This window comes from Argiope bruennichi, chromosome 11 (genome assembly GCF_947563725.1).
Source record: "Argiope bruennichi chromosome 11, qqArgBrue1.1, whole genome shotgun sequence".
Taxonomy (NCBI): domain Eukaryota; kingdom Metazoa; phylum Arthropoda; class Arachnida; order Araneae; family Araneidae; genus Argiope; species Argiope bruennichi.
In genome coordinates, this window is record NC_079161.1 from 38,703,699 (window position 1) to 38,715,899 (window position 12,201).

At 44.6% G+C, this 12,201-nt stretch overlaps 1 protein-coding gene across 1 annotated transcript; it reads left to right on the forward strand.

The window, feature by feature from the left end:
• Positions 1-657: 657 nt before the first annotated feature.
• Positions 658-9,567, forward strand: LOC129957079 (filaggrin-2-like). Its single transcript, XM_056069217.1, has 6 exons — positions 658-2,901; positions 3,043-3,651; positions 3,793-4,401; positions 4,543-5,151; positions 5,293-7,983; positions 8,125-9,567. Exons 1-6 carry the CDS (start codon positions 680-682, stop codon positions 9,464-9,466), a joined length of 8,082 nt encoding a protein of 2,693 aa, XP_055925192.1. The 5' UTR covers positions 658-679; the 3' UTR covers positions 9,467-9,567.
• The last annotated feature ends 2,634 nt before the right edge of the window (positions 9,568-12,201 follow it).

Here is a 12,201-nt window from a genome sequence, read left to right on the forward strand (position 1 = left end):
ATATCAAAAAATAATTCATTTTAAAACGTAATAATATAAAACTACTAAGATAGATCAAAATCATTCATAACCAAAAATAATTTAGTCACTGTTTTATTATTTAAAGTTAAATTAAAAGTGCATATGACATTTTTAATACAAGCTATAGTAAATTATATTCGTTCCACCATCATTAAAAGTGGAATTATATACGTTACTTAAAATGTATACGTTACACGAAATGAAAATAAACTTCGCAATCAGAAATATTAAATTTAAATCTTTTTTTTTCTTAACAGTTTAAATACACAGGAAAGTAATGCCCTATTTCCCTTTTCAACAGACATTTCGCATCCATAAAGAGTCCTCCCTCTCTATGACGAATCTTTGATCTGCAAAGTCAGTAAATAAGAATACTACCCCTTTAGCAGGCAGAAAAAAAATCAACGAATACTTATTTTTGCAACGGCGTGCTCAAGATTATCATATTCCCTTACCTGCATTTTATGACTTCTGTCATTTAAAACAGTCATAAAATCCTCAAAAGATACAAAGAGAAACTTTTGCTAATTGGACTCTAGAAAAAACAAAGGTGAGCTGGCAATATTTCCACCTGCGCGTTGTCACGATCTCTTTAGTATAAAAGGAGATAGAATACCAGATTGAAGTACATTCGGTTGGACAACTCAGTTATTCAGCCATGAATTGGTTAACTAGTCTTGCTCTTGCAGTTCTACTGCTCTCAGTTCAGTACGATGCGGCGCAAAGCGTTTCATCTGCTACGTCGAGAAGCCCTTGGGCCGATCCAGCCAAAGCAGGATCAATCATGAACTGTCTGACCAACAAAATCGCCAGCTCAAATGTCTTGCCTCAACAAGAAAAAGAAGACTTGGAATCCATTATGGACACACTGATGTCTGCAATAAAAGGGGCGAGTGCCAAAGGTAAAAGCTCTGCAGCGCAGTTGAAGGCGATTAATATGGCAGTTGCTTCTTCCCTAGCAGAAATAGTCGTTGCCGAAGACGTAGGCAACCAGGCCAGCATCGCAGTAAAGACGCAGGCCCTAACAGGTGCACTGGGACAATGTTTCCAAGCAGTCATGGGCACGGTGGATAGAAAATTCATCAACGAAATAAATGACTTGATAAGAATGTTTGCAAGTAAATCAAACAGCGATACCAACGAAATACCAGATCAAGGTGCTTCATATGGAGCCAGTTCATCAGCATCCTCAACGTTTCAAAAAACAGACCAGAACTACCAAGCCTCATCTAGAAATTCGGGATCTCAATTTTCACAAGCTGCGGGATCTCAATACAGCAGGGGAGGTGAGTCTTCCTACAACAGGGAAAAGCAGTTTGCTTCAAATACAGGACAAACCACTTTCGGACAAACTTCTACAGGAGGACAAATTTCTTCCAGTCAAGCAGGTGGTTCGTCCAACAGTTACTATCAGAGAGCAGCTTCTACTACCAGCGGTGCTGAAACCAGCTACACAGGAGCACAGTCCGGATCCGTTTCAAGGCAATCCTCTTTCGGTCAAACGGAATCTTCAGGCTACAGTGGATCTACAGGCTACACAGGAGCACAGTCAGGATCCGTTTCGAGGCAATCCTCTTTCGGTCAAGCGTCAGGCTTTAGCGGATCGGCTGGCGAACAAGGCGGTTTCAGTCGAACAGCGGGAGTGTCATCCGGCCTTGTCAACAGAGTAGCCAACGCACTTGCCAATTCGTCAACAATGAGAGCTGTTCTCAGAAGAGGTGTATCCCAACAGATTGCCTCCAACGTGGCACAGAGAGCCGCTGAATCATTGGCCCGCACTATCGGCGTCGACGGAAATAACCTCTCCAGATTAGCGTCACAAGCCATCTATCAAGTGCCCGCGGGTTCTGACACTTCTGCTTACGCTCGAGCATTCTCTAGTGCGTTGTTCAATGCTGGAGTCCTCAACGAAAGCAACTTTGACACTTTGGGATCCCGAGTCTTGTCAGCAGTTTTGCAAGGAGTATCACGTGCGGGAGAAGGCCTTGGCATCAATGTAGACACCAGCAGTATAGAAAATGACATTAGTTCCAGCACTCTCTTCCTCTCTTCCAGCTCTTCGTCCAACAGTTACTCCCAGAGAGCAGCTTCTACTACCAGCGGTGCTGAAACCAGCTACACAGGAGCACAGTCCGGATCCGTTTCAAGGCAATCCTCTTTCGGTCAAACGGAATCTTCAGGCTCCAGTGGATCTACAGGCTACACAGGAGCACAGTCAGGATCCGTTTCAAGACAATCCTCTTTCGGTCAAACGGAATCTTCAGGCTCCAGTGGATCTACAGGCTACACAGGAGCACAGTCAGGATCCGTTTCAATGCAATCCTCTTTCGGTCAAGCGTCAGGCTTTAGCGGATCAGCTGGCGAACAAGGCGGTTTCAGTCGAACAGCGGGAGCGACATCCGGCCTTGTCAACAGAGTAGCCAACGCACTTGCCAATTCGTCAACAATGAGAGCTGTTCTCAGAAGAGGTGTATCCCAACAGATTGCCTCCAACGTGGCACAGAGAGCCGCTGAATCGTTGGCCCGAAATATCGGCGTAGACGGAAATAACCTCTCCAGATTAGCGTCACAAGCCATCTATCAAGTGCCCGCGGGTTCTGACACTTCTGCTTACGCTCGAGCATTCTCTAGTGCGTTGTTCAATGCTGGAGTCCTCAATGAAAGCAACTTTGACACTTTGGGATCCCGAGTCCTGTCAGCAGTTTTGCAAGGAGTATCACGTGCGGGAGAAGGCCTTGGCATCAATGTAGACACCAGCAGTGTAGAAAATGACATTAGTTCCAGCACTCGCTTCCTCTCTTCCAGCTCTTCGTCCAACAGTTACTCTCAGAGAGCAGCTTCTACTACCAGCGGTGCTGAAACCAGCTACACAGGAGCACAGTCCGGATCCGTTTCAAGGCAATCCTCTTTCGGTCAAACGGAATCTTCAGGCTCCAGTGGATCTACAGGCTACACAGGAGCACAGTCAGGATCCGTTTCAAGGCAATCCTCTTTCGGTCAAACGGAATCTTCAGGCTCCAGTGGATCTACAGGCTACACAGGAGCACAGTCAGGATCCGTTTCAAGGCAATCCTCTTTCGGTCAAGCGTCAGGCTTTAGCGGATCAGCTGGCGAACAAGGCGGTTTCAGTCGAACAGCGGGAGCGACATCCGGCCTTGTCAACAGAGTAGCCAACGCACTTGCCAATTCGTCAACAATGAGAGCTGTTCTCAGAAGAGGTGTATCCCAACAGATTGCCTCCAACGTGGCACAGAGAGCCGCTGAATCGTTGGCCCGCACTATCGGCGTCGACGGAAATAACCTCTCCAGATTAGCGTCACAAGCCATCTATCAAGTGCCCGCGGGTTCTGACACTTCTGCTTACGCTCGAGCATTCTCTAGTGCGTTGTTCAATGCTGGAGTCCTCAATGAAAGCAACTTTGACACTTTGGGATCCCGAGTCCTGTCAGCAGTTTTGCAAGGAGTATCACGTGCGGGAGAAGGCCTTGGCATCAATGTAGACACCAGCACTGTAGAAAATGACATTAGTTCTAGCACTCGCTTCCTCTCTTCCAGCTCTTCGTCCAACAGTTACTCTCAGAGAGCAGCTTCTACTACCAGCGGTGCTGAAACCAGCTACACAGGAGCACAGTCCGGATCCGTTTCAAGGCAATCCTCTTTCGGTCAAACGGAATCTTCAGGCTCCAGTGGATCTACAGGCTACACAGGAGCACAGTCAGGATCCGTTTCAAGGCAATCCTCTTTCGGTCAAACGGAATCTTCAGGCTCCAGTGGATCTACAGGCTACACAGGAGCACAGTCAGGATCCGTTTCAAGGCAATCCTCTTTCGGTCAAGCGTCAGGCTTTAGCGGATCAGCTGGCGAACAAGGTGGTTTCAGTCGAACAGCGGGAGCGTCATCCGGCCTTGTCAACAGAGTAGCCAACGCACTTGCCAATTCGTCAACAATGAGAGCTGTTCTCAGAAGAGGTGTATCCCAACAGATTGCCTCCAACGTGGCACAGAGAGCCGCTGAATCGTTGGCCCGCACTATCGGCGTCGACGGAAATAACCTCTCCAGATTAGCGTCACAAGCCATCTATCAAGTGCCCGCGGGTTCTGACACTTCTGCTTACGCTCGAGCATTCTCTAGTGCGTTGTTCAATGCTGGAGTCCTCAATGAAAGCAACTTTGACACTTTGGGATCCCGAGTCCTGTCAGCAGTTTTGCAAGGAGTATCACGTGCGGGAGAAGGCCTTGGCATCAATGTAGACACCAGCACTGTAGAAAATGACATTAGTTCTAGCACTCGCTTCCTCTCTTCCAGCTCTTCGTCCAACAGTTACTCTCAGAGAGCAGCTTCTACTACCAGCGGTGCTGAAACCAGCTACACAGGAGCACAGTCCGGATCCGTTTCAAGGCAATCCTCTTTCGGTCAAACGGAATCTTCAGGCTCCAGTGGATCTACAGGCTACACAGGAGCACAGTCAGGATCCGTTTCAAGGCAATCCTCTTTCGGTCAAACGGAATCTTCAGGCTCCAGTGGATCTACAGGCTACACAGGAGCACAGTCAGGATCCGTTTCAAGGCAATCCTCTTTCGGTCAAGCGTCAGGCTTTAGCGGATCAGCTGGCGAACAAGGCGGTTTCAGTCGAACAGCGGGAGCAACATCCGGCCTTGTCAACAGAGTAGCCAACGCACTTGCCAATTCGTCAACAATGAGAGCTGTTCTCAGAAGAGGTGTATCCCAACAGATTGCCTCCAACGTGGCACAGAGAGCCGCTGAATCGTTGGCCCGAAATATCGGCGTAGACGGAAATATCCTCTCCAGATTAGCGTCACAAGCCATCTATCAAGTGCCCGCGGGTTCTGACACTTCTGCTTACGCTCGAGCATTCTCTAGTGCGTTGTTCAATGCTGGAGTCCTCAATGAAAGCAACTTTGACACTTTGGGATCCCGAGTCCTGTCAGCAGTTTTGCAAGGAGTATCACGTGCGGGAGAAGGCCTTGGCATCAATGTAGACACCAGCAGTGTAGAAAATGACATTAGTTCCAGCACTCGCTTCCTCTCTTCCAGCTCTTCGTCCAACAGTTACTCTCAGAGAGCAGCTTCTACTACCAGCGGTGCTGAAACCAGCTACACAGGAGCACAGTCCGGATCCGTTTCAAGGCAATCCTCTTTCGGTCAAACGGAATCTTCAGGCTCCAGTGGATCTACAGGCTACACAGGAGCACAGTCAGGATCCGTTTCAAGGCAATCCTCTTTCGGTCAAACGGAATCTTCAGGCTCCAGTGGATCTACAGGCTACACAGGAGCACAGTCAGGATCCGTTTCAAGGCAATCCTCTTTCGGTCAAGCGTCAGGCTTTAGCGGATCAGCTGGCGAACAAGGCGGTTTCAGTCGAACAGCGGGAGCGACATCCGGCCTTGTCAACAGAGTAGCCAACGCACTTGCCAATTCGTCAACAATGAGAGCTGTTCTCAGAAGAGGTGTATCCCAACAGATTGCCTCCAACGTGGCACAGAGAGCCGCTGAATCGTTGGCCCGCACTATCGGCGTCGACGGAAATAACCTCTCCAGATTAGCGTCACAAGCCATCTATCAAGTGCCCGCGGGTTCTGACACTTCTGCTTACGCTCGAGCATTCTCTAGTGCGTTGTTCAATGCTGGAGTCCTCAATGAAAGCAACTTTGACACTTTGGGATCCCGAGTCCTGTCAGCAGTTTTGCAAGGAGTATCACGTGCGGGAGAAGGCCTTGGCATCAATGTAGACACCAGTAGTGTAGAAAATGACATTAGTTCCAGCACTCTCTTCCTCTCTTCCAGCTCTTCGTCCAACAGTTACTCCCAGAGAGCAGCTTCTACTACCAGCGGTGCTGAAACCAGCTACACAGGAGCACAGTCCGGATCCGTTTCAAGGCAATCCTCTTTCGGTCAAACGGAATCTTCAGGCTCCAGTGGATCTACAGGCTACACAGGAGCACAGTCAGGATCCGTTTCAAGGCAATCCTCTTTCGGTCAAACGGAATCTTCAGGCTCCAATGGATCTACAGGCTACACAGGAGTACAGTCAGGATCCGTTTCAAGGCAATTCTCTTCCGGTCAAGCGTCAGGCTTTAGCGGATCAGCTGGCGAACAAGGCGGTTTCAGTCGAACAGCGGGAGCGTCATCCGGCCTTGTCAACAGAGTAGCCAACGCACTTGCCAATTCGTCAACAATGAGAGCTGTTCTCAGAAGAGGTGTATCCCAACAGATTGCCTCCAACGTGGCACAGAGAGCCGCTGAATCGTTGGCCCGCACTATCGGCGTCGACGGAAATAACCTCTCCAGATTAGCGTCACAAGCCATCTATCAAGTGCCCGCGGGTTCTGACACTTCTGCTTACGCTCGAGCATTCTCTAGTGCGTTGTTCAATGCTGGAGTCCTCAATGAAAGCAACTTTGACACTTTGGGATCCCGAGTCCTGTCAGCAGTTTTGCAAGGAGTATCAAGTGCGGGAGAAGGCCTTGGCATCAATGTAGACACCAGCAGTGTAGAAAATGACATTAGTTCCAGCACTCGCTTCCTCTCTTCCAGCTCTTCGTCCAACAGTTACTCTCAGAGAGCAGCTTCTACTACCAGCGGTGCTGAAACCAGCTACACAGGAGCACAGTCCGGATCCGTTTCAAGGCAATCCTCTTTCGGTCAAACGGAATCTTCAGGCTCCAGTGGATCTACAGGCTACACAGGAGCACAGTCAGGATCCGTTTCAAGGCAATCCTCTTTCGGTCAAGCGTCAGGCTTTAGCGGATCAGCTGGCGAACAAGGTGGTTTCAGTCGAACAGCGGGAGCGTCATCCGGCCTTGTCAACAGAGTAGCCAACGCACTTGCCAATTCGTCAACAATGAGAGCTGTTCTCAGAAGAGGTGTATCCCAACAGATTGCCTCCAACGTGGCACAGAGAGCCGCTGAATCGTTGGCCCGCACTATCGGCGTCGACGGAAATAACCTCTCCAGATTAGCGTCACAAGCCATCTATCAAGTGCCCGCGGGTTCCGACACTTCTGCTTACGCTCGAGCATTCTCTAGTGCGTTGTTCAAAGCTGGAGTCCTCAATGAAAGCAACTTTGACACTTTGGGATCCCGAGTCCTGTCAGCAGTTTTGCAAGGAGTATCACGTGCAGGAGAAGGCCTTGGCATCAATGTAGACACCAGCAGTGTAGAAAATGACATTAGTTCCAGCACTCGCTTCCTCTCTTCCAGCTCTTCGTCCAACAGATACTCTCAGAGAGCAGCTTCTACTACCAGCGGTGCTGAAACCAGCTACACAGGAGCACAGTCCGGATCCGTTTCAACGCAATCCTCTTTCGGTCAAACGGAATCTTCAGGCTCCAGTGGATCTACAGGCTACACAGGAGCACAGTCAGGATCCGTTTCAAGGCAATCCTCTTTCGGTCAAGCGTCAGGCTTTAGCGGATCAGCTGGCGAACAAGGCGGTTTCAGTCGAACAGCGGGAGCGTCATCCGGCCTTGTCAACAGAGTAGCCAACGCACTTGCCAATTCGTCAACAATGAGAGCTGTTCTCAGAAGAGGTGTATCCCAACAGATTGCCTCCAACGTGGCACAGAGAGCCGCTGAATCGTTGGCCCGCACTATCGGCGTCGACGGAAATAACCTCTCCAGATTAGCGTCACAAGCCATCTATCAAGTGCCCGCGGGTTCTGACACTTCTGCTTACGCTCGAGCATTCTCTAGTGCGTTGTTCAATGCTGGAGTCCTCAATGAAAGCAACTTTGACACTTTGGGATCCCGAGTCCTGTCAGCAGTTTTGCAAGGAGTATCACGTGCGGGAGAAGGCCTTGGCATCAATGTAGACACCAGCAGTGTAGAAAATGACATTAGTTCCAGCACTCGCTTCCTCTCTTCCAGCTCTTCGTCCAACAGTTACTCTCAGAGAGCAGCTTCTACTACCAGCGGTGCTGAAACCAGCTACACAGGAGCACAGTCCGGATCCGTTTCAAGGCAATCCTCTTTCGGTCAAACGGAATCTTCAGGCTCCAGTGGATCTACAGGCTACACAGGAGCACAGTCAGGATCCGTTTCAAGGCAATCCTCTTTCGGTCAAACGGAATCTTCAGGCTCTAGTGGATCTACAGGCTACACAGGAGCACAGTCAGGATCCGTTTCAAGGCAATCCTCTTTCGGTCAAGCGTCAGGCTTTAGCGGATCAGCTGGCGAACAAGGCGGTTTCAGTCGAACAGCGGGAGCGTCATCCGGCCTTGTCAACAGAGTAGCCAACGCACTTGCCAATTCGTCAACAATGAGAGCTGTTCTCAGAAGAGGTGTATCCCAACAGATTGCCTCCAACGTGGCACAGAGAGCCGCTGAATCGTTGGCCCGCACTATCGGCGTCGACGGAAATAACCTCTCCAGATTAGCGTCACAAGCCATCTATCAAGTGCCCGCGGGTTCTGACACTTCTGCTTACGCTCGAGCATTCTCTAGTGCGTTGTTCAATGCTGGAGTCCTCAATGAAAGCAACTTTGACACTTTGGGATCCCGAGTCCTGTCAGCAATTTTGCAAGGAGTATCACGTGCGGGAGAAGGCCTTGGCATCAATGTAGACACCAGCAGTGTAGAAAATGACATTAGTTCCAGCACTCGCTTCCTCTCTTCCAGCTCTTCGTCCAACAGTTACTCTCAGAGAGCAGCTTCTACTACCAGCGGTGCTGAAACCAGCTACACAGGAGCACAGTCCGGATCTGTTTCAAGGCAATCCTCTTTCGGTCAAACGGAATCTTCAGGCTCCAGTAGATCTACAGGCTACACAGGAGCACAGTCCGGATCCGTTTCAAGGCAATCCTCTTTCGGTCAAACGGAATCTTCAGGCTCCAGTGGATCTACAGGCTACACAGGAGCACAGTCCGGATCCGTTTCAAGGCAATCCTCTTTCGGTCAATCGTCAGGCTTTAGAGGATCAGCTCAAGAACAAGATGGTTTTAGTCGAACAACTGCAGCGTCATCCGGATCCGTGTCAGGACAAAGAAGTGTCGGTCAAACGTCTGGGTTTTCCGCATCTACTGAAAGCCAAGGTGTTTTCGGTCAATCTAGTGGATCGGCATCTCGACTTGCTTTTGGAGCTGGACAATCGGCTGGAGCAGCTCTCACAGGTGCTCTTAATTCACCAATTGGATTAAGATCTGGGTCTGCTGCTTCTAGAATTAATCAACTAACATCATCTCTAACGAATTCAATTGGCCCCAATGGAGTTGATACCAATGCTCTTGCCCGTAGTCTTCAATCAAGTTTCTCAAATCTTAGAAGCTCCGGCATGTCTTCAAGTGATGCTAAAATTGAAGTTTTATTAGAAAGCATTGTTGGTCTGCTTCAACTTTTGAGCAACACGCAGATTCGAGGAGTGAACCCTGCAACGGCGTCTTCTGTAGCCAATTCTGCTGCCAGGTCGTTTGAATTAGTTTTAGCTTAAAATTTATTGATATTTTACTTGGTGTAAAAAGTTGCATTTTGGAATAAAAGATGTAATTGAATTTTCATATTAAAATCATTAAAAGCATTTTGAAAAAGAAACGTTTCGGAGGTTTTTTTTTATTGACAATAATTTCATTATGCAAAATTTCATTAGTTTTAATAGCCAACTTGAGAAATCTACATATTTTAAATATTGATTAGTTTGAAAAGAAAACTAATTTAGTAGGCTTTTATACATAGATCAAAAATGGAGACATTTATTTAACTATGTTATTTTTTTAATTATCAATGTTAAATTTATTTCAAGTAAAAACTTTGCATTCCTTCATTCCAACTTATTATAAAAATTATTTAAAAACAGAAATAAATCCGAAATTACGAAAAAAGTGTTTGCACATTAAAGATTTTTTAGAAAAATACTTTTTTTAATTAATGCCTATCACAAGTGTTTAACTCTATTTCATTATTTAAAATTATTTCTAACTATTACACGTTTTTAAATTTGAAATAACATATTAAAAAATTGACGATTATAATTTCTGTCATTCAAAAAATTATTGAATAAAGGCAAATCAATGAAAATTTTACTTTCTATGGGTGGCCAGTATTAGGGGAGGCTGTTGTGTTCAGTAAGTACCCTATTAGGTGAAGAATATCTATGACGATTGCGGCTTTCTCACTGCCCATTCCCCTCGGCCTTAAGCCGGAAGGAATCGGGGATGAATTCTATAAACAGAGTTTTTGCGCATGTTTTCAAAGGCTTTTAATTTCTATTTTCATGTATTATTAGCTCAAAATAACAAGGATTTGAAAGCTATTTATAAAAGAAAGTTTCGGCTGAAGTGCTATGTTAACGATTTGTAATATATAATGATATAGGCAAGTCTCTTATTTCCCCGATAAATATCAAATGTTCTATTTAATATTTCATAAGTTTTCTTTTCTTTTTTCATTCTCCTTCATAGAGTGAGATGAACTATAAAAAATCTTTGTCATTTGTACCAATGTCATTATGAAAGTTTTTCTTCAGCTGTGAATTGCTATTTATTTTTTCATTGTACTTTGAATCAGTTTTTCTCTTATGATAGTAATTTTTGTACTTCATCACTCGTTATTTCTTCAATATGATTAAAAGAAAGCATGAACTCACTGAAGAAGAAATAAAAACAATTTTACTTGCTTCTAATGAAAGCGATAGAGAAGTGTCGAGCGAAGATGATTGTTGGCCCAAAAATGATACATTATCCGATTTTTCGTTCTATTCACAAAAAAATAAGGAGATAAAATGGATGAGGATCAGATGGACGAGAGAGATGAAAAACCAACAAATAATGTTTTGAGCTATTTTAATCCTTCTTGGACAGAACTCACTTTGAACCATATACACATTTTATCTGTAGATGAAGCTATGATGAAATAGAAAGATATATTGGGCATATTGCCATATATGCCTAAAAAACCGGTTAAAAATGCATTAAAATCTGGGCTTTCTGTATATCTTTCTTTGGACAGGTTTTCTATTTCGAGAATTAGTTTGGAAAAGAAGATAAATTGTCTAGAAGTAAAAATGCTATAGTGTAGTAAACTGTATAACTAAAAATCTTACTAATGGGCACCTTATATACATTGCAGATACGATACGAGAGTTGCGCTAGTGAAGGTGGAATCCACGCAACTAGAACAGGGAATACAATTCCTTCTTCCAAGTCTAAATAAAGTGAAACATGCGAAAAATGGCTTTTCGAATTGTTTCTAATTTATCGAAGGACCAGACGTAACATGAACTGTTTTGAAAGGCAAATAAGAAATTTTCCATCCTTCTAATGATGTGAAGAACGAAATTACATCCGATAAACTTAGAACAGCTGGAAATGTGAGCTCTATAAGCTACCAAAAAAATGTCTCAGAATACTGCGAACAAATGGGTGGAGCAGACTTACCGAACCAATACAAAACCTATTATGGTATTTTAAGGAAATCAAGAAAGACGTAGTTATTTATGTTAAGGTATTTAATAAATAACACGGTAAATAATGCATATATCATTTATTCGAAGACGAATTCTTCATCAGAAAACAAACCTAAACCTCTTGTATATTTCAGGATGTCATTAATAGAGGAATTATTGAAAGAAAAAAAAAAGTAGCTCCAACAGGCTGCCGAAATGTTCATATGTTCTTTCATATATTAAATTTGACGCATGTTTACTTTAGAGGTCAAGAATGTGCACACTGGAGCGAGTTTTTATTTATTTATTTATTTATTTATTTTGAATTAGAATTTTAATAAATTAAAAATTAAGCAAAATTTCGACGTTTTTCCGCGATAACTTCAGGAAATATTATTGCACAAAAATAATTTTTTTACATCAAGTTAAAGTTCAAAAAATTATCCTTTTAATGACACCAATGTTTTATCCTACTATAAATTAGGTTCCTTTTTTTAAATGAATTTTTAAAAAAAATATGTTGACCATATTTTTCGATAGCCTTTTTCGCACAAAATAAAATTTAACCTACACAAGCATAGTGCATGGGAAAAAATTAGCTTTATTCATCGAGTTGTCATCACATTAACAAAAGCTTAAATTAAAAAATAAGTTAAATATTACAGCAAACCTAGAAAAATGTAATTTTCAACACGTGTTAGTATAAAATGAAATAATAACAAATAAAATATTTTCTAACAAATGAAAGAAAGAAATTATTTTCTATGACCTTTAACAATATGTAC

Excerpts from the sequence above, each read along its gene's own strand:
- LOC129957079 (XM_056069217.1), top strand. The coding sequence starts at position 680 with ATGAATTGGTTAACTAGTCTTGCTCTTGCAGTTCTACTGCTCTCAGTT. Across the intron at positions 4,402-4,542 it reads ACCAGCTACACAGGAGCACA|TGGATCTACAGGCTACACAG; the intron begins GTCCGGATCCGT and ends TTCAGGCTCCAG. Across the intron at positions 5,152-5,292 it reads ACCAGCTACACAGGAGCACA|TGGATCTACAGGCTACACAG; the intron begins GTCCGGATCCGT and ends TTCAGGCTCCAG.